The sequence below is a fragment of the Planococcus citri genome, chromosome 5 (assembly GCF_950023065.1).
Source record: "Planococcus citri chromosome 5, ihPlaCitr1.1, whole genome shotgun sequence".
Lineage (NCBI taxonomy): Eukaryota > Metazoa > Arthropoda > Insecta > Hemiptera > Pseudococcidae > Planococcus > Planococcus citri.
Window position 1 is genome coordinate 29,348,407 of NC_088681.1, and position 23,468 is coordinate 29,371,874.

The following is a 23,468-nucleotide window of genomic DNA, read 5'->3' on the forward strand; positions in this document are numbered from 1 at the left end:
TATTTTTTTCCAGAAGTTAACAATTGTCAGAATTTTGCTTTTTATTGACTAAAATTGCTAAAAATTATCGCTTTTTTGCCACAAACTTTTCATTTTCGCTAAAATTGACAATAAAGCTTTGCTTTTCATTAAAAATTACCAAAATTGTTCACCTTTTTGCCAAAAATAAACAATAAATCTCACCTTTTTGCAGAAAATTGTAAACGTCTCGCTTTCTGCCAAAAATAAAGCGAGAAATTAGCGAAGTGTTCTGCTTTTTTTTGCTGAAATTGTCGTTCTGGCATTTTGTCGAAAATTTGCCAAAAATTCTCACGTTCGAGCTCCTCTTTAACTTTTTTGGTTACTTTTTGATTATTAAGTAGGTACCTACCTAGTTTTTCAAACTTCAAGTTTTTTTTTTTTTTTTTTAGAAAAAATTGGGTAGGTGCTCTGTGAAAATCTCAAAAAATCGAAACAATTGAATTGTTTATTTTTTTATTAATGTTTTGAAATTGGAAATAATGGCTGAAAATTGACACCTCTGCTTTCAAAAATATTCCCTTAGTTTCAAAAATGATGACTTCCCATGTATCAACATAATTACTGAATGCGAAATATGTATTTTGAAAAAACAAAATTTTCAAAACACGAATTTACCCTCTTTCCCTCCCTCCCTTCCTTCCTTCCTTCCTTCCTTCCTCCATGCGATTTGCACATTTTCAATCACTTTGAAAAACCCTAAAAGTGGTCTTGAATTTAGATGGTAATGGCATAGGTCGATGCAGAATCTCAAATACTATCTTTTTGAACAGGACCATTTTTCCCAAAACGGGTTGGATGAGACCTAGAGCGAAACACTATTTTTTCGAAAATTATTACCTACTTCTCTTTGAGAACCCATATCTCCACTCAAGGAGCACTTTCCGGAGCTAAAAGTTTTTCTGAGTGACTTTCAACCTTAAAAAGAAGATGCCCACTGAATTTGATAAAAATCCTCCAACTTTTTTTTTGGCAACGAACTCTAATACATATTTACTTTTATCTTATAACCAGCTTGTTTCTTGATCAAATTGAAGTGCATAGGGACTTGTGTAAGAAAATTTAAACCTTGAAAGCGATTTTCCAGGTCATTTTGTTGGCCGGAAAAAATTGACTTAAAACTTGCAAGATGAAAATTGAACACGAAAATCACGTTTTTCTAAATTTCAATCCTTCCTTTTCCATGAAGCGATCGAGATTGAAAGTACCATATCCACTAAATTAAAATTTCAGGTCAAGGGGAAAATTCAGCCTTTGCACTGTGGAAAAGAGTAAATTTTATTTGTTCAAGAACTTCAAAAATTATAATTGGCTAAAAGAATAAATTTTCAAAACTTCAACAAAATTTTTAAATAACTAAGAATTTTTACGTGTATTTTTGCAAGAGTTTTGTTATTTGAGCTCTTATTCGATAACCCGATGATAATCTAGTTCTGAAAATTTCCCGACGAAATGCCATTTAAAAAACAAAAAAAAAATTTGGGGAATTGGAAATTAAATTTCTTTGATAAACCTTGTTTTGTCCTTGTACGTATAAAGATGGAGTTTGGGAACCGTACCTATAGCTACATAGACACAGTAAGAGTTACAAGGTCACTGGATAAGAAGTTTTCGGCACTTCTACCTTGAAACACCTCTTACACTTTTGTAAAATTTTCCACTTTGGAGGGCTCCTTCGATTCGCCGTTTAAAATTCCATAGACCCACAAATATATTCACGCGTATTTAGTTAGGGTTGCCGCTTCGCCGGATAGAAGGCGCGGTAAACCGCAACCGAACATCCAGTATAAGTGAATTATAGCCTTGTCAGCGTTTCCACCTCACACGCGACACATTTGCGGATACCGCTTGCGAGTTGCGAACCGCCACGCCACCACGCCGCGCCGCGCCGCGTTATCGATTCTCGAAGATGTAAACAGAACGGTTGATTTAGTAATTGAACTCATTAGATGTATACCTGCAAATGCTCTGATATCGTAACTGGTGCCTATAGGAGCTCCATTATATTCTTTGGCCGGAACTAGCTGCACGCTGGGTGGTGCCATCGGTGTAACTTCCATCATGAACGGGTGGGCATTTGGTCCGAGTCGTTTGAGCAGCGCTTCCTACACACAAGAAAAATGAATGAAAATCATCGCGTCGCGTCGCGCCGTCTAAACAATAAACGATACAGTTTTCGTTGCTCGTTCGTTTGCCAAAAAGAGAGGAAAGCTTTTATGGAAAACGTGGACATGAATAATTTGAATAATACGAGTGCTGCGTTTGAAAAGCGCCTCTCGCTGCGGGCGTTCGTATTACAATTATAATCGTTCACTTGTTTTCGGCAGCAGCCTATAACTTTAACGTCAACCGAGCCGAGGACATTTATATTTCATTTCATTTTAGAGAAATAACAAAAACCTTTTCTCTATGTCTCTGTCTATGCTATGTGAGTCTCGAGTAAGTAGGTACTGCGAGCGTACAATCGAAAATAAGTTACACGAAATTGTCATATAGCAAATATTTTATTAACAGGAGGATATATACTAACATGAAAGAGTCTCTCACGCTTCTGCTCACTTTGGCCAATCAAATAAACCAAGTGTCGCCGAACACAAACGATGCCCGAAGAAAAATGTCACATAAACTTACCATCTCTCTATCTCTACTGCGTAGATTTTTATTCGATAAAAGAGATAAAAGTATAAGTTACGTTGATACGTTGTCTATGCTGACATTGCAAACGAGTTAAAGGCTATTTAAAACAAAACAACCATGTTGCGAAAACCCCATGCATTGTGCAGATACGAGTAGCTTCGATAAAATGGAAAAAATTACGATTTTTGTACACTGCTGACCGAATTTTTCCCCATGAAAATTCTGCTATTGTAAATATGTACATACGCAGAAACAGCGAAAATAACGTTTCTTTATACTGCTAGTATTTTAAATGTCTAAAATTTTCAGAATTATATAACATTTATTTATGCTGGCCCATTGAAAATCTGTGCTGCTTTCAAATTTCGATTTAGCCAGAGCCCAGAATCGTAAAACTATGAATAGATATGGGGAAAATAGTCCTATCTTGACATAACTTATGTACTTAATTTGAAAAAAATTTTCTGCTCTTGATGTTTGATGAATTGCTTCAATTTTTTGAAAGATGAAATTCTGTTGGTGGGCAAACATTTGAAGAAGGCTCAAGAAAAATAGTCATTTTAGGTACCTACATTTTTTACTCACCTCTTAAGTATATTAAAAAATTATAATCGAAAAATTTTAGTGATTCTGGTAGCAGTTTTTTATGCAGACTTAAGGTATTTCAGAACAAAGCCCGTAGAATAGAAACTAATGAATAAAACTTTTAAAAAAATATGTTGCAGAAGTCTTCTATTGGCCGAAATCGATGAATTAGATGCTTTGAAAAAATATCAAAGTTGAATAGAACAATGATAATTGACTTATTCGTGAATTTTGAACCCCTCCCCGCCCCCTAATTGATTAATGGTGGTGAATTTCAAATCAATAATGGTCAATAACTACTGATTGGAATATTTTTTGGTTATTCGAGTCAGAAACTTCAGAGAATCTAATGAACGGACAGTGGACACTCTCCCATTTGAACAAAACCAAGCTAGATCAATTGATCAAGAAAAGTTTTTTTTTTTTTGGATTTTTGACAAATTTTTGAAAATTTAAAGAAGTTTAAAAAACATGTTTTAATGACGATTTTCATTTTTTTTTTCGAAATTACTGAAGTTTCTTAAAGTAACTGTTGGTTCCGGTTTTTCAAAATTTCGGTTGCTGAAGTTACTTTTTTCTTAATTTTCAAAAATTCTTTTCTTCTTAACTAGAAAAAAAAAGTTTAAAATATTTACTAGTGAATAATTCACAAAAGTATTCACTTTTTTATTGTTTTTCAACTGGTTACATTTCCCTATTTCTGGTGCTGCGATATCAAAGCTTTGCCTTTGACGCTGAAAAAAAGTATTGTTTCTTGCCAAAAATCGCTAGAAATTGTCGTTTGTTCACAAAAAATTTCAAATGTCTCACTTTTTTTCCAAAAATGATTCAATAAAAGTCTCGCTTTGTTGCCAAACATTTAACAAAAAGCCTCGATTTCTTCCAAAAAATGTCTGTCTAATCTTTTATCAACATTTTCGAAAAAAATCCACTTTCTTTGCTGAAAGCTGTAAAATATCTCACTTTAGTCAAAAATTGCAGACATTTTTTGCGAGTACGTAGCGTAACTTTTAAACCGGTTCATTTTTTTTTCAAAAATTTGACAAAAGTTTTAGATTTTTTACTAAATTGCTAAAAAGTTTCGCTTTTTTGCAGGACAATCCAAAAAAGTGTATGTTTGTTCTAAAAAGTGCCTAAAAGAGTTCATTTTTTTTGCTAAAATAGCTAAAATCTCGCTTTTTTTGAAAAAAAAATATCAAAAATCTTCGCTTTTATGTTAAAGTTGGTTTATCACCTACAAGTTGTGAAATAGTATAATTTTTTTGAAGAAAATTTAAATAGTTTAAGTATCATTTTTTTGCCACTAACTGCCAAAAGTTTTAAAGCTTTTTTTCACATTTGAAATGAAATTTTCTGGTTCTTTTCGTAATAACGGTTTTTTTTTTTTTGGAAGGCATCAAAAACTACTAAGTTGAGACCATTCTGGGGCCTTCAGCGACTTTTCAATTTCTTTCAGAAATTTCAACACACTTCAAAAAGGCCAAAAATGAAGTTTAGGACCTGTAACTTTGGCCGGTGCTTATTGGACATCCTCTATTCCGTTTTCGGGTTATTGCGAAATTCCAGGAGTGCTCTTTCAAAAAGGATTTTTTGATCACAAAGAAAAAAAATTTAAAAATCCAAAAATAAACTTTAGGATTTCAAATTTTGGTTGTGGGGCTTTCAACACAGGCTCTTTTGATCTATCTTGGTCTCATTCAAATCGGCGAGGGCCAGTTCAAAAGAAACCCTTGCAAGCAAATGGAATTTTTCGCGAAAAAAATTTTGATCAGTCATTTTTATCTATGAATACAATAGTCCAGTCCCAGGATTTCCAAACGACCCCATCTTGCCACGAATCATCTGCCTTTCAATTTTTTTTTTAGTTTTAATGTTCATTTTTTCACTGACGTTGGCTGGCTGTATGGTAGCCTTATGGGAATTGAAAATGATAAATTTTTTTTCATCGAAAAATTCGGCACCCGTGTAACGGCTTTCCCGCTACGCTTTTATTTTTTTCTCTCGGTGGTTGGCGTAATTTTTACTCGTTCAGATAAATGATAATGTAACTTATTTTCAACTCGTGTATGAAAGTACACACTACACAGTTGCATATGTACATATAGTACTCCGTAAATTGTCTATTCCAAGGGTATTTTTCGCGTTATTAACCATTATAACGGCTGCGGCGAAGGCGAACGCGCCTTTGATTCGTTCTCTATATAGGCAATAAATGGACGTAACATTTTGAAATCGTGTTAGCCCACCCACACCGCTTCAATTTCTCATCTACGTATACATATTGTAGTATAATCTATCAGTAAAATATGTTGCTGGTTTTTAACGGGGCAAATACGAGTATGTGGGGCGTTTGTAAAATTAATCTGTTTTTTTTTTTCACGTGTCTCGTCGGAAATTTTTCACGCGGCTAATAACGTTTATTTTATAATGTTGCATAGAATGAAGATAAATGTTTTAAAAGGGGGTCAATTTTTTCACATTACTTAATGGATTTCTCGTACTCTTTTCACAAGAATGTAGTTATAAAAAGTACCTATGACATTTAACCAAGTATTAAAGACCTCAGTATAATCTCCGGAGAGTGATTTGGTTGTTGACATTAGCAAAACCAAAGTTGCAAACGACCTTTTATCTGGCTTCCAACAACTTATGTTTCTCGTAGCACCACCCGCGCCCGCTCCTCCAACGCGCGTATGGCGTGTAATATAAATTTCTTAGGTGTTCCAAGAGGTACCTCTAACCTAGTACGTGAGCTCAACACTACGTAAATTTAAGGGTTAATACGATGCTGGGGTCTTCACCCCTTCGAGTATGTGTTTACACGAACGTGATGCAGTTTCGTCGCGCTAGAGAAAAATACGAGTGCTTGTGGAATTTATTGTTATTCGAGTGAAGTACTGATTTTTAGATGTTGTCGTTGAACTTACAAATTTAATGTACCTTACTTAGGTATCAATTGCCAACATATCGCAGATTTTTTAGCTGTTATGTTTGAATAAACGATTGTGAAAAATTTTCTCGAGCAGTGGTTTGTTTTCATTTTGACGAGTTGGTAACTAAATTGATTATATTCAAAAATAAATCGAAAAGGTGCTCAAGTGCATTTTTCGATTTCTGGTACCCAAGTAAATTTTTGAAAATCAAATTTGGACCAAAAATATTGAAAAATCAATACCTATCTTACAAAATTGACGTAGCAAGCTGAAATTTGGTAAACATCTTACTTTCGCCCCCCTCCCTCCAATCGATTGGAAATGATTACAAACCGTTTTCAGCAGATTTTGACACTTGAAATTTCCGCAGAATGTTACCCAATGAAGTTGGATTCATCAGATGATTATTTTCTAATTTGGAAAAATGTACCCGTTACAAGTAGAAAATAATTGAAAATTTTTAATTTCTCTGAAATTGCAAATATATGTATGTATGACGTAGTTCGAGTTGATATTAGTCTAGATATGAATTTTAGGCATTTAGGTCACTCGAAAGGGGTGTCACGTGTTCCCAAAATGGCACAATCCAATTTTTTAAATAAAAATCGTCAAACAGAAAAAATCGACGAATTTGATCCAAATTCAGTTTGATGGTGTAGTTTGGCGTCTTTGATAAAATATTGCAAGGAAAACAATTTTTGATCAAATTTGACTACTTTATGCAGAAAAAAATCACGTTTCCAAATGGTTATATAACCGCATGTATCAGCAACTAGTACTCGAAAAATTCTGAAACAATCATCACTGGTGGAAAATGACGTCAGATTTTTGATTGGACCTCATATATAGAAATCATTACCTATTTGTTGGACTTGTACCTATTTGTGGAGGTTTTGAGGTCCATGGGTGAGGTCAATTTAAAAAACTAAGGCTGTATTCGTGTTCATGCGATATCGAAAACATAGGTACTACCAATTTCATGTGTCACACGAATGAAACCATTTTTTTGACTTTTACCCTCTTTGGGGAGGTGCTGGGGGCCGTGGATGAGGTCCAATCAAAAATCTGACGTCATATTTGTGTTCAGCGTCACCAAAAACATACAAATCGATATATCACATGCCTCAGATTTTTTTTGAAAGTTTTGCCCAAATTTGGAGGAGGGGGTACTCCCCCTCCATTGAGAGATCCCGTCTCGAACATTGAATATTTCGAAGAAACATCAAAAGGCAGACCTATGAAATTTTTTTAAGAATTTTAAATGGTAGCTCAAACTTACAGCGTTATTTTGAAATTTGAACTTTCAATTTGAAAGTTCAACTTTCAACTTTTGAAACTTTCAAACTACATAAAAAGTTCAAAATGAAATGCTCTTTCGAACTGTGAAATCAGTTTTGATCAAAGTATCATAGCTTTGGAGGCATGCGCTTCTGAAGTTGAGTACCTCGAGACATTGTGAGAATAATTTAGGCCCCCACCCCGCCCCCTGAGGGGATTGGGACCAAACTGATTGCGGGTTTCTTACCTATTAGGTGGGTAAACATGTGAAAAATATCTTTAAAAATGTCCCATTTAAAATTTCAAAAATCTATACTTACTTGAATAAAAGACTTGAATTTTTTGGGAGGGAGGATGGAGAGGAAAGAGTTGATTAAAAAAAGAATCAGAAAGGGGTTGATTTAAAAAAAAAAGTTTCAAAAGAGTTGGTTGAATCGACTGAAGAGTTGATTCATTTTCAAAAGAAATTTGCTCAACTCTGGTTTCAAGCCGTTTTGAGGTCCTGTATCCATATTTTGGAAATTAGACGGTTTCTATGGCACTTTTTGAACATCTGGAATTTTCAAAATATGGCTTAAGGGTTCCAACAAGGCTTGAAGCCACCTCCAATCGACTCAGCATGTTAAAATTACTGTGTATAGTAAATTTTACCTTTCCAACATCATTGGGCAAAATTTTGTGGAAATTTAAACTTAGGGGTTCGAACCTATTTTCAATCGATGAGAGGAGAGAGGGGGTTGAAAAAATAGAGTACATACCAAATTTCAGCTTTCATAGGTCAATTGGTAAAATTTTTGATTTTTTGGCCTTTTTGGGACAAATATTTTATTTATCATTTGCTAATGATGCAGATGTATTTTCACATGCTTTTTCGATTCATTTATGTCGGGTTCAAAAAATTTTCTGCCTGTTGAGATACTTTTCCTCGTTAAACGAAAGAAAAGTATGAGAAAATATTTTCCCACAATGTGTATTAGTTTACGAGTAGTTATAATTTTGTATTTCCATCTCATCTTGTTGCTGCCTATTTCTTGAATGGAAATTTTTCTCGAATCAAATTAGGTACAATTTTCCGATATCTTGAAGGGTTCTCGTTGGGAATTGTTTTATACGATGAAATTCGGTGAAATATTCGCATACCTACTACAATGGTCTTCAATTTGAGGCATTAGCGTGTAATAAGGATAATGATCTGAGGGTGAATTCGTCTTTCATTTGGAATTCGATTACTAATTCGAACTAATTATTTTTACAAATGTTGTAGGTACCTACGTTTTGTTAGAGGTTTATTAAAATTGCGCGAAAACGAGAAGGAAAGCTAGCGTGAAAATTGATTCGAGTTATATTTCCCATCTCGACGTTTACGTTACCTTATAAATCAACCAGCGGCCTTATATTTTTAATGAAATAACCAAAACTGTAGCGGTATTAATATTTTAATGAAGCGAACCTCAGTTGCTTAACGGAGAGTTTTTTTTTCGCTTTTTAAACAAAACGTCGTTATTTCCTCTCTTTTTTTATATTTATTTTATTTATTTCTACTTTTTTTCCTTCCTCATCTTTACCTGTAACGGAGTCAATGGTGCTTTAGGAAGTTTTTCATGCGGTGGATGCAGCTGCACTAAACACATAATTGCTTCGTTACAAAATTTTAGTCCCATTACTTCTTCGTCTTCTCTGCCGTATCGAAAAGTCAACGTTACTTGCCCGTAGACCTACAACAGTAAATTTTATTTCCAGATAGAAAGATTAATAAGTCTTAAGTCGCTCGATGTGTATAAACTCGACTACTTTTACCCAACGAGATTCTAGCTAAATGAAACGTTATAAACGAGCTAACATGTCGAACGTCTGCGCACCGCAGATAAAATATTCTTTTACGAGATCAACTTCCGAAAAAAAACACTCTAAGAGAAAAAAAAATGGCTACATTTGGATGGTATTGTGATAAATTGAGAACGTTTTGTTGCGACCAAACGCCGAGTCTCGATGATGTACTTTTCTCTTCCTGCCTTAAAACGACGAGTAAATTGATCGTGTTTGTTTTTATACAAGATAATCTGCTTTATGGTATATGAGTGATGAAATTTCTCTACGATTTATTTTATATTTTTCTTCGGATGCGTGTCGACGAAATTTATACTCGATGCAGGTTCCTTCGTCGAAAGTTTAAAAATTGATGAAAATTGACTCCGAGTACTTACTTTTTTGTCTTTGAGGTAATCCGGATCGACGTAAACGACTCCTTGTATTTTATCTGCTGATTTGTCCGATACTACGATATCTCTAGTGCCTAAATATAATATGATTTTGTTATTTTGTGCTGATTTTTTGTATACCCTGTGAACAGAAATTTCAAAGTCGTTTTTAATAATGGTGTTTCGTATTCGATTAATTGATGATGATTTCGTTGGAATTTTATGAAGGTAATTCATTTTTAAAGCGTCTTAAAAATTAAAATCATTTACAATTTTTTTTTCAATGCAAGAAAATTTTCAATTATTTTAAAGTAAAATTGTTATTTTTTGAAATTTTGCATCCTGTGATAGGTACTTATTAATTTCTACTCGAGTATATTTTTGAAATAGGACTACCCCTAAAAGAAGTGAATTTTGCCTAAAAAAATTCACCAAACTTCGAAAACGACGAAAAGTATTAAAAATGCAAATTTTCCACCTCGATAAAATTCACATCTATACGGTCATTAAAACTTCGATTATCTTTGGATGGTACATTTCCTCTATTATAACATCGACAACGACTATAATTTCACCTATTTAAGTAAGACATCTTTATATCTATGCGAGGAAACAAGTAGAAATAATCGATCTCGCAATGAGAAAGTTTTGCCAAACTAGGTGTCGTCGAAAGGGCGATTGTGGTTCGAATTAAAGGTACAATGGACTACAGCCTCGTTCATTAATCATGTTTACTTTCGATATACGAACCTTGCCTTCGACCAACTATAGTGTTGAAATCGGATTTTTTTTCCCTCGAGCAATAAAAGCACTCATGGCGAGAAATTTTTGCGGGGTGAGAAAAGTATAACGATTAGAAAAAAGGCACAGATTTTCCATTTGTAGAATTTTCAAGGTAGGATGAAACGTTATCTATAGGTACCTGAAGTACCTTCTTCAAGTTTAGAAGTAGACTTACAAACACTAATCTACTCGTATTACTTACTCGATTGTGTGGTAAATGAATTCAGTGTGAAGTAGAAAAAGAAAAAGAAAAGAAAAATGATCGAGACACTTTGATAAAAACTTAATTTATTAAAAAAATCTTTATACATTATGTACCAACCTATCAAATTTTATACGACACTCGATCGGCGAGTTTTCCAGTTTCAAGAGAGCGGTAAGATTTCAAAGGTTTAATAAATTTTTAAACATCAATTTGGTTAGTTCGACTTTGAAAGTTTTTCAAACGTTCGTTAAAAATCCTTCGTCATCTGTGGGCCCGGCCGCTCTGTGTAAAAGTTGAATTACGCGGCTCACGATGTAAAGCTTTACCGCTCCAGTTAGCATGACAAGTTAGTTTTATAAATGAATTATGTTTCGATCGAGATTAATAAATTATAAAATTTCAACTTCACTTATACCGTAACAAGCGCATAAACAAAACAAGTACCCTAATCTGTGCAGCTTGCGTTATTCGAGACTGCGAAAAGTTGGTGCTCAGACCACACGAACTCAGATTGAATTACATCTTCTTGCTATCTTCGTGTTGATGTAGAGGAGTACATGTTTCAGAGCGTCCCATTAGAGTTGCTTTTATTTATAAGAGAAGAATTTCGTTTTTTTGATTTGTTTTGTTCCCGACGGATCTGAAGGGAGCCTTTTTTGAAAAGCTTTTAACCCTCTAAAGAATTTTAAAAAATCAAAAAACATAAATATTGAGAAAATTTTTGAAATTGCGAATCTTCATCTTTCAACTTTTTCCTTTGGTCTTGGTATCAAGAGGCAAGCGCTGGAAGGATGCCAAGGGGATCTATGTTGATTGTTGATGGTATGAGACTGTTAGATCCCCGTGTCTTGTCTAAAACTAACTCTCTAAATTCAAATTTCGCTATTTCAAGCCACCTCCAGCATGATTTGTGATTTCTCCAGAATTTCAAAATTTCTCTAGAATGCATGAAAAATAATTTGAAGTCGTCATCAACTCATCATCAACATTTTTATTACTTTTCCTAACGATTGCTATCTACATATAAACTAATTTTTAAATTTAAATTTATAACATTTTAGGTCATGTGTTTACATCGTTTTAAGCGTTGAATTTACGGTGCATCCACTGGCTGTCTTGCTTTAGAGTTTGGGTGGTCTGGTATTCGCTGGTGACTCTGGTGGTATCTTAATTCTTATTGCAAATTTTTATCACACTGGGTGTCTTAAGGTCCCAATAGATTTGATCATTGTGAACATACCAGGGTGCAGAGGTAACTTTACGCAGCCATTTATTCTACCATGGCTATACTCGTACATATTTTTTCAATGTTACTTTTTTGTAGCTGTTTCCCAGAAGGGTGCTGTGTAAGTCCAAATTGGTTTAATGAATGTTTTATAAATCAACAGCTTATTCTGAAGCAACTTTTTCTTACTCAGTAGCCATGCCATATTATGCAGATTTAGGTTGACTTCATCTAGTTTCTTTTCAATATGGGTTCTCCGTGTAAGTTTTCTGTCCAGGTGCATACCAAGGTACCTACTTCATGCTTGGTTTTTCTGGTATTATTCGCTCATTTAGGAATAAGGAGTGTAACTGATGTTTCATTTAGAAAATATTACATGTTCAGATTTGTCATTGTTGATTTTCACATGCCATCTTTCATGCCTATGAGTCAATGTCATCAATGGCACTTGGCAGTCTTTCTGTAACTACAGTCAGATCAGAGTGTGCTGCGACTGATTAAATTTGATACAGTGGAGTCTCAATAACTCAAACTCTGTTAACTCAAAAACTCCGGTAACTCGAAGCAAAGTCTGTTTCTGTTCAACTTCCCATAAGACTCAATGTAAAATTCACGTCTTTACCTCAAAGTAAAAAGTCTTCCGATAACTCGAAGTGAAATTTTTGTAAAATATAGAAAAAACCTCTGCAAGTCAAACGTTGCCAACGTTGCCTCTATAACTTGAATTTCTTGTTGAAAAAACTTGTAAATTCAAATCTCATTGATGCAAACCTCTTTTACAAACACATTGGAGTTACTTAAATTACATTTATGTCCATAAACATGTACATTTCACTTAAATACACAGGTATAATATGTGACGTGCTCTACGAGAATCGACCTTAGGTCAAAAAAAGGGTTTTCAAGTTAATGAGCAATTAGTATAGAAAAAAAGACGCTCTTTCCAATGGCGCAAACCGCAACTTCCTATCTCTTTTACTTTCCTCAGAAATCGACCCCAAAGTTGAGGGGTAGGGCCAAAATCGACTCAAAATTCATTTTTTTTATTTTTTATGATTTTGGCAGTAAAAAATAACCTAATTTGCATACAAACACTTATCAAGCCCCATTCGTGTATTTCACTTCATAAAAACTTGTTAATTCATTAATTTTTTAAAAGAAGAAAAAGTAGAATAAATTTCATTTTCAGTGAAAAATCTGCTTGAAAAAATATTAAAATAAAAAAAACAAACGAAAAAAATTTTAAAAAAATTGTTGGCTTAGGGGGGATTTGAACTCAGTACCTCTCGCGTGATAGTCCATCAGCTGCGCCACGCGGCTAGCGTGGCAGCATAGGAACTAGTGGTTATGACTGGTTTACACGAACAGTCACAGAGCTAAAGGGGACCTAGACAAAACTATTGGAGACATTTCTGTTGCATACCTACCCGAAAATAAGGCGAAAACACACTTCAAAACTTTAAAGGCATGTTTCTCAAAACACATTTTTTTACCTAAGGTCGATTCTCGTAGAGCACGTCACATATGTGTTTCCACTTCATTCCAATGTTCCATGGTAAAAAAAAACCTCCATCTAATTCAAACTTGTGATAACTTGAAAATTCCAATAACTTGAAGTTAACTCTTTCTCCCTTCAGTTTCGAGTTATTGAGACTCCACTGTATTTGTTTTAGGACCAATTTCCATCATTTTTACTAATAAATTGAAATGGTCTACAGAAAGACTGGGTAAGATGGCTTTCTTATGTTGATCCGTGTGATGCTGATCTACATCAAACAGACTTTTAAAATTTTGGAAAAAAACTGTCCAATTCCTCAGAATGTCTACAATAAATCCTAGTCATTATGTTAGACTTTAAAAAACAAAAATTACTGATTTCTGGCATTTTAATATTATTTCACATTCTCTGAAATTTTAATACTGTATCAGACTTTTCAAAACTTGGAAAAAATAGATTAATTTAACAATGTTTACAGCATTTTGAGAGGTCCGATAGGTGGACAGACAACCTGGGGAGGCCAGATATATGGGTCAATGACCCTCTGAAGAGGCCAGATGGCAGGCCATGAGAGACCAGTCTGGGAGGTCAATGACCTCAAGACACCAGACAGACGAGTCAATGATCTTAAGAGGTCAGACATGCAGACAGACGACCTTGGAAGGCTAGACAGGTGGGTCAGTGACCTTGAAAGTCCAGACAAACAAGTCAATGGCCTTAAGAGGCTAGACAGACAGGTCAATGAACTTAGGAGGACGGACAGACAGACAGACAGACAGACAGATTGACGAGCTGAGAAAGTCATACTGACAGGTCAATGACATTAGAAGGCTAGGCAAACAGACATAAAACCTTGAGAAACTAGACAGGTAGATCAGTGGCCTTGTGAGTCCAGGAGAACAGGCTACCTTGGGAAGTCACACAGACGAGTCGATAACCTTGAGAGGCCAGATGGGCAGACAGACAGCTATGAGAGGCTAGAAAAGTAGTTCAGTGATTTCAAGTAGCCAGACAGACAGTAAATGAATCACGTATTAAGAAATTATCAAATAGGTAAAGTTATTCAGAGATAGCTTTTTGATATGTATGTATATGTCAGTTTTTTTTTTTTTTAATTTGGAATTATAAACATTGATTCATCTTGAGCAAAAAACATATTTATGCATGACTTGAGACTTTCTTTATAGAGGAGACTTTACATCCATTTAAAATTTGTTTTCAATGTAAATTTTAATATTTGAAACCCCGGAAGAAAAGTGACGGTTCAAGTCAAGGATCCAAAATTTCTCCTGCAGTTTTTACATATTCCCTATATATACAACATTTTATCGAATCCTCCACCCATTCTTTTAAAAAAGTGGCTTGTAAGAAAATATTTTGAATAGGCTTTCGATTTTGTCTACTTATTTATCGAATACTGAAGGTTTTATTTTTCGCAATTTACATTTGTTAAAGTTTGCACATATACCTATATCTTTTTTTTTTTTTTACGTTAGCTATATCTTTGGTGTTAGAAGTGAAATAACGCATCGCGATGGGATATATTGGAAAAGGAAATAAGTCTCGAGGTGATAGAATCAGGAGAGAGAAGAAAATAGAGGAGTAATCTTCATTTTACGACGGGTTAAGCAAACAGCCTTGACATTTTGTGACGAGCCGAGTTATAATAATGTACTTATTTGGCGAAGAAAATTGAATTAAGCTTCCATTGTTTTTATTCGCTTGCCATGCACATTGTAGGCTCTGCGAAGGAAATCGCTTTTGTCAAGTTTTAAATTTAATCGAACTAATTTACAGGCTTCGATGATTTTTAAGGAATTTAATATTCATTTCTGATTTTAGTTCTATGAGGGTGGTGTTAAAAGCGTTCCAGTGTTACGCGTAGTATTGTGTTTTTGAGGTTTATATCGTTGAGATATACCTATTCGTAGTTCATGCCTGCGTATCTTTATTACTACGTCATTTCAAAGGCATCGAAGTGTAAGAAGTGCTTTAATTTTGTACAAAAGGTAATTATACGTACTTCATAACGTATGTTTAATTAATTTTACCAACGTAAGCGTCGAGAGATTTTTACTCCTATAATATACTCCACTCGTATACGCACAACAGACGTAATGGTATTTCTTATACTTACCTTTAATGAACTAAGTTTTTCATCAGGGGTTTCAAAATGAAATGTGTTGTGCGTGCTGGTCGTCATTTTTGAAAATTTTGGGAACTAGGCACGTACACGTGTGTGAGGAAGGGTATCATCAAAGTGAATAGTTGGGCTTAGTCTTATAATTTCTAGGTAATCGTTTTATCAATAAAAATTTGATCAAGTTAAGGACTCGGGAGTTTGTAAGTATTTAAGCAATTTTTTTTGACAACGGGTACCCAGCCTATTAGCTGAGGTAGATGCTCTGGAAATACTGTATTACGAAAATGGAAAATTGAAACATTTCACTTCACTTTATCGTTAAACCATCACAAATAGTTGTTTCTTAAAAAGATTTTCGACACGTGTTGAATTTTTAAACTTTCTCGACTTCAAATAAGCTCTAGGATAATCTTTAAAATTGCAGATACGAGCACCAACAGTGGATGGAATTATACCACAATTGGAATTATCCGTTTTAATCGAGTTTTCTAAAACTTACTCGAATTTAATCCATTTTTTTCAGCGAAAATTGAAATGGTTCGATTTTATTTTGCATTAAAGCTTATTTTTAACGACAACGAGACGTTTAGATTTAATTTTTACAACTCGAGATAAATATCAACTCCATTTTATTTTTCACTTTTTGTTTTCATTCTCGTCATAAGAGTAAAAAAGGACATAAGATAATTATTATCCAAGTTAAGGTCAATCTACCTAGGTACGTGATTGTGGACAGATTTTATTTTTTTTCCTTCCTAGTATCTTTTACGCATTTTTTCGACTTTAAATAAACATTTTTCGTCAAATTCGTTGGTTTCTGAAAGTATAGACTTTAAGCTATCGTTTCATATGTTCAGAACTTATTTTACAAATACACGAAGATCTCTTTAGTGACCACAAACAATTTCCATGGGATAATTTAACGCATTAATTTCAATAAAAGTATTTATACTTCTCGTAGAATTTTTCTGAAGAAAGGTTGAATTTTTTATAGTTTTTCTTGAACACTGAACAATGGAATTAAGCAATCATTATCACGGTAATAAAGCGACGTGCATTTCGTAATTTGCAATCCGACTAACATTATCACGAATGTCAGTGTGAAAAAGAATGTGCGTCAACGTTTTGCAATGCCTGCTACACACTTACCGATTTTCTCCTTTTTTTTCAAACATAAAACTTAAAATTATAGTTGAACCAGGCATTTCAAGGAAAACGTAGACTACGTTGTATGTACATATTAAGTTGTAGAGCTCAAAACTTCTAATCAGTAACCGCATACTTTATTTTTTATTGGATGCTCATACCTAGTATTAGAATGATTTCATAGTCAATAAAATTTTTCACACTTTATACTTGAAGGGTTCCTTTCCAAGTCGGCCTAAGTCCATTTTTATCATTTTTGAGTTAGCAGCGCCATCTGCTGGTACAGGTCGGTTAACACCTTTATCACCTTGTCCCAACACCTGGCGTTACTTTTTTCGCTCAGGAGCGCTGTTTTGCCGGCTCGAAAAAACAGCTGATTATTCCAAAGTGGCCTAAATCCATTTTTTACGAGTATTTGTATACAAGTGCAGTTGTGCCGGTTTTTTTTCAAGTTTTTTTTTTTTTTTCAGAATAGACGAAATTTGAAGGTGCTTCAAATGAAATTGTTTCAGAAATGTATTAAATTAATGATTCGTGAATTTTTTTTTAAAAAACGCGTTTTTTCAGCTCTTTTTCGAAATTTTTAAAATCAGATAATTCCAAATGGGCCTAAGTCCACTTTTTCTGACTGTTTGACGCGCTCTGGAGCTGAAAATACGCAAAATTTAAAAAATACCAATACGGTACTTAAAAGCAGAAAGATCAAGCTTCACAACCATATAATCACATCATTTATTATTGAAGCGGAAGGGCGAGAAAAACACTTATTTGTGTTTTTCTCGAAACGAAAAAAATGGACTTAGGCCGACTTGGAAAGGAACCCTTCACTTATATTATTGTTCTTTTTAGCATATTTATTGATATTATGAGTGACGTCAAAATGCTTAAAATTGAGGATTTTTGATCAGTATCCAGCTCAAAATTGAGTCGTGGGTTTTTGGACTTTTGATAGAGGTATCCATGAGACCTATTAAAATGAATGAAAATGTTTGCAGAAAATCAAAATTTCCCATCAGAACTTTTTAAATGCAGTTTAGGAAATTTTATACCCCGAAATAAGCCATGATTTTCTGAGTTTTTGAAGAAGTTTTCACGAAATTCATCAAAATGGGTTGAAATATCGGCAAAAAATCAATTTTTGAAAATTGAAATTTTGAAGTTGAGAAGCGAAAATTTATTCTGTAAAGGTCGATTTAAGGTAGTTTTAAGATCAATACGTATATTTTGAAAATTCCATATTTCAAGAAGTGCCATAAAAATTCTCAGAATCGTATTATGTATTTTAAAAATTTTTAATCACAAAATCGTTGGAGAAACATTTGTTGTCGAACGGGCACTACACCCGATTTTGCAAAAATGGTGTGTAATCAGTAATCACAATCAGTCAAGTTGGTCACCAACAGACACCAATCGCGTTTATAAGGGCAGAAGTTGTATTGATTTGGGAGTATTTTGTTCGTTTTTTTTTTCAAAAATTGGAATTTTCAAAAAACTGTTGAAGGTTTCAAAACGGCTTGAAACTACCCCAATCGACTCATCACGTTGCAATAAGCGTATAAAATGAATTTCAGCTTTCCAAACTAATTGGGTAAATTTTTGGTGGAAATTTCAACTTTAAAAAATATGCCGGAGGCTCTAGAACTGCTCAAAACGGTTCGAAACCGTTGCTGATCGGTTCAATACATATTAAATTCCACATTTCATGGCCAATTTGATGAAATGTTGATTTTTTCCTGAGGTAAAATAAATTGAGACGAATATCGAATCGAATACAATCATGGTATTTTGGATTAAGCAGAGTAATGAACAGAATAGGGTTATCTATGATTTTATTAACGAACTTATTGGATAAAAAATTAATTATTAAAATTTTATTCTCATGCCGTTATGAACTGTCCGAATTGAATTGTCTAATTGATATTTTTAAATTGCATTACAAATTCGCCAAAAAAAATCAGCGTGTTTAAAATGCAACATTTTTACATTTATATTATATGTATTACCTAATTCTTGCACCACCACCAGTGTGCTTAATCCCGAATCTTGAAATCTTTAATCTTTGGGAACGATTTTACAATACACGTTATGCTTATTAAAACAGGAGCACTTGTCACCACGTCTGGTCTCTTCCCCAAAATTGCAAAATCCACACAAAGAACCATCGTTGGCGCATTGATATATCCGTTGACGGACACATGCATCTTTACAAGTGCGTTTAACCGGTTTAGTAGGACTTCCTTCAGTACAACAGGATATTCTCACACATTCATCAGCAAGTGCTGGGTTATTAAAACAACAAGTGCTTTCGCAAAAACGACAGGGATTTTTAATACGTACACAATCTATCATCAATAAACACGAGTGCATCATTAATAATAGTAATGACAATATCAATCTCATTTTCAAATGCGTATCTATTATTTAATAATTAAATAAAAATAAAATTTGAAGGATGGGCAAAAACACAATAAATGGCTGATGAAAAACGAAGTACATAATATGCAAACGAGAAACTTTGTATCTAGCTGAGCATACAACCTATCTACACCAACATAACGCATTATTAGAGACTTCCCCCTCTTTCCAAAGAGTCGCTTCTAGATTGCACCACTGTCGCTGTTTTAGGTGTGAACTATGTGTTGGGCTGAAGGGTCAGGAAAACTGAAATTTACACACGATCACTACTTTTTAAAATTTATTGCCCTCTACCCTACCCCTCGTTTGAATAGAAAATTGTGCTTACAATAGTTATAGTTTGCAGTCGAGGAACGCTGGCTCTCGTACAAGAATTAGTGTTGTTCCTTCTGCAGCAGCAGGCCCTCAGCACAGGGTGGTTTTTAATGGAAAAACGCATTTCTAGTATAATGTACGCGAGTAATAATCTTGGTTAGTTCGAACCCTAAATGGGGCCACAGGAGAGGGGGTGCAGAGGGGTAAATTTTTGAAAAAGTTGAGTGGGGTATCAATATGTACGTTTCTTGGGCTCCAGAATTTATTTTTGACGTTATTTTAGTTCGAAACCCGAATGGGGCCCCAACAAGCGAAATGCCCTGTTCACAATTATCCTCCGTTTACAACTACCCATATTATTGACCTTATTGCTCAAATTCAATTCCAATTTAATAGATAAGATTTAATCTCAATATTCGTCAACTTTTTTCTGATTTTTTTTACACATACTTATTTTTCACATTTCAAAAACTGAAAAAATATTGCCATATTTTTTTCTCACTCATCATCAGAGATGGAAGGGATATTATTATTTTTTGAATTATTCAGCTTTCGCCAGAAAAGGTATCATCTTTGAACAATTTTTTGTCAACATTTTTCCAAATACCTAATTGAATCGAGTATAAAAAAATATTACAATGAGGACCTCTTTTTATTTTAAGGCAGAAGAGTACCCGCATCAATACATTTCAAAACTGGAATGTTCACACATTTTTTTGAATTACAATTCTTTGGAAAATATTCTCCAAATTCACTGAAAAAGTAACTAAATGCTCCCATTTCGCCGAAAAAGTATTATCATACTATACATCTACCTTATAAGTAATAAAGTTTGCATTTATTTTTAATTATAACTCATTCATTTTTAACGAGAATTAAGTACTTGCGAATCAACACGCGAAATTAGTACTTATGTTGGTACTTCAAGAATATAAAATTTTTAATATCTGCGTAATATCGTAACCATAAATAACGTCACGATATCAACATACTATAGGTAGGTATAGTTGATGTGTTCGAATATACCTTTTTCTGGCATTACTTAATGAGGTTCGTAAAAATCCAAATCGATTTTGATCTTTCGATAGCGTTGCACTTTAATACAATATGTAATGATGAATAAAACCATTTGATGGATTCAAACTTACTTGGTAGATGTCAAATTCACGGACGTGTTCCTGCGAACAGAAAAAGAAAAAAAAATAGATAAGTTATAAGAAAATATACACCATTGTATAATGACGTACGTATATAGTACGAGTATTCGAAAAGGATAAATTTGAAATTAAAATTTAACCTCAAAATGGCGATTTTTATCCGTCTTATTGTTGCGGTAGCTGCGATCTTTATCGCGTTTTTGATTGGGGTATCGGAGGTTGAAAAATGAAAAGCATGCCAATATTATGCGCCCTTAAGCAATGAGCAAGAATAAGACGTTATCTCGAGTATACAACGAGATGAAAAATTAATAAATGTCAAATTATTTCCGAATTTCTCTTTTTCTTCAGCTTGGCGTATAAAGTCGAAGTGGTCTCGTTTTTGCCAACTTGTTTTATCCGACAGAATAATGAAACGCTACTCGTATACGTTTTACTTATTACTTTGACTGATCTACCTACGTAAAAGTGTAAAAGATCGGTATTTAATTAAATCCTCTTCTAGGTAATTGGTTGTTATATGCACAGTGTAAATTGACTAAAACACTCCAAGTGCAAATGCTTATACGCGTATTAGATTATTCATAACTTTGTTAAAGATCTTTAATAGTCTACCTTCGTATATATACTTCAATCATTTTATATAGGGTATACACTGGTGTCAAAAGTTGTTTATGTGAATGTAACTTGTTTATTATTTAACGTTTAATGATACCTCGGGTATGTAGTTTCCATGCATAGTACACACATAAGGTAGCAGCATAATATGTACATACAAACTGGGTGTATGTTGTACGCCCTCCCTAACGTCGCGTCGTGTACTTTATGACTTAATTCTATGGCTCGAAAACTTATCGAGTATAATTGAATAAAAGCGAGAAGTTTTTAATTCATTTCGTTAGGTACTTTTGGAGTCATGTCGAGTGGTATTTGCAATTTGTTCTTGGTGTAGGTGTATGAATGATGTGGAAGTATTATTAAACTTGAAGTAATTTTTAATTGTAAGTCTTGCGTGTAATACTAGCGTTGATGAAGTTCAATAAATCCTAAAATACAATAAGACCCAAGTGTTCGAAAAACTGACGAGTGCAACAAATCATTTTCAAAAGTAATTCAATCCAGTTTTGTTCCATTTTGAGATTACTGCTTAGAAATTTAACCAGATTTCTTCGCGTAGTATTCATGAAAATAAACGTAACAGATAGTTTTATTTTAGATCCTCCCACTAAAAAAAAAATTCCGAAAGCTTGGAAAAAGAAATTGACTCGTATCTCAATGAAAATTCTTCATTAAAAAGTAACATGTAAAGTTGTTGGCTAACCAGTTTGTCGTGATTATGCAAAAAGAAGTGAAATAAGTTGCATACTCAGTGTGCCGTGAATAATGTATGAAAAAAAGTAGTAAAATAAGTTGCCTACTCAGTTTCCCGTAAATATTGCAGAGCATCGTGAAAAGAAGATGAGATATGCTTCTTTGGCAGTATTTGAAAGTCTATGACGCTCTTCCTCCCCCTACCTTTCTCTCCTACCTTCTTGCCTTCCGCTCAGAAATTTTCTTATTATGTTCAATCGTGGATCCCAAAAATTAAGGCTGTGTTTAAAGGCAATCAAGAGTTGGGAACTCATAAGAAAATTTAAAAATCGTGTTTTATTAAGGGAAGGGAAGGGTGTGGAAGTGCAGTGGTTGAATTAATTAGGTTTGGCTAGCGTGACAAAAATCAAATTTGAAAATTTAAAAATCAAAAATTCAGATGTGGTGGTCACACAAGAGGATGGCGAAGGGAGGAGTCCACAATTCAATTTTTTTTTGAAAATTTAAGTATGACTGGGTGCCTATAAATTCAAATGGAAAGTTTTTCGAATTTTCCATAGTTTTTTCTTCAACGACAGCCATAAATTGAGCTCGTAAGGCGGGGGGAGGGTCAAAATTCGAGAAAATTACAGGAGTCGCTAATTTCGATTTTTTCATTATCATTTGTGAATCTCACTCCCATAAATTGAACCCACCCGAAAGAGGAGGGCAATTTCAAAATTTTGGATGAATATAAAACAGAGAGGGAGGGAAGGTAATTTCTTCAATGGACATCATAAAACGATGGAAAAAATCAACGAATTTGGTTCAAATTCAGGTTGATGACCATGTAGTTTCGAACCAAACTGACAACTTTAGGTGGTGAAAATCTCAAAAAAATGAAACAATTTGTTTCATTTTTGAAGGTCTTCCACATGTATAAAAAATTTTGAAAATAATTCAGGTTGTACTAATTTTTTATCATAAATTGCCAATTTCAAAAAAAAAAAATTAATTGATAAGTTTTTGACTATTTTTTTACAATTCTTTGAAATTGGCAATAATGTGACCAAAAATTGGCAACATCACTGGATTCCAAATTATTTCCTCAGTTTCAGGAACAACATCTATCGATGTTTTGGCTTATGATCATTTCAAAATAGATGAGTGATTTGTAATTTTTCAATCGCTCAGTGGAACCTCAGAAGTACGTAGTCTTGGATTTTGATGAAAATGACGTAGGTCGACGCAAAATCTCGAATGCTATCTTTTGGAACGGTGCCATTTTCCCCAAAACAGGTCAAATAGGAGGTAGAGCGAAAAAACCACGACTTTTTTTTGGAATTCCGCCTCTTCTAAGGAGCCATACCTATCTCCCCTTTCAGGAGCATCTTTGGAGCTAAAAACTTTTTCGGGTGACTTCCAACTCAAAATGAAAATCTCAAAAGAATTTGATAAAAATCCTCCAATTTTTGGTGGGAAACAATTTTTTATAATTTTTGTGATTGTAGTCACTTCTGAAGGAAGTTATACCAAAAATGCCATTGAAGCAAGTTGAAAAAAACATCAGTTGAAAACTGCCAAATATGGAAATTGTCAACACAAAATGTCAATTTCATCCCTTTTTGAGGGGCAAGGGATG

General features: G+C 34.0%; 1 protein-coding gene and 1 long non-coding RNA gene across 3 annotated transcripts in view; one reads left to right on the forward strand and one right to left on the reverse strand.

Annotated features, from left to right (window-relative positions):
* The window catches only part of LOC135848147 (uncharacterized), a 129,379-nt gene that overhangs the window by 7,507 nt on the left and 98,404 nt on the right, over positions 1–23,468 (forward strand). The gene's annotated exons all lie outside the window — the stretch shown is intronic.
* LOC135848145 (arrestin homolog) overlaps positions 1–23,468 on the reverse strand; it is a 216,332-nt gene that overhangs the window by 6,877 nt on the left and 185,987 nt on the right. The window contains exons 3-6 of the mRNA XM_065367951.1: positions 20,528–20,557; positions 9,656–9,791; positions 9,017–9,166; positions 1,976–2,123 (exon numbers count right to left, since the gene is read on the reverse strand). Coding sequence (XP_065224023.1) covers positions 1,976–2,123; positions 9,017–9,166; positions 9,656–9,791; positions 20,528–20,557 — 464 coding nt within the window. The remainder of the gene's footprint in view (positions 1–1,975; positions 2,124–9,016; positions 9,167–9,655; positions 9,792–20,527; positions 20,558–23,468) is intronic.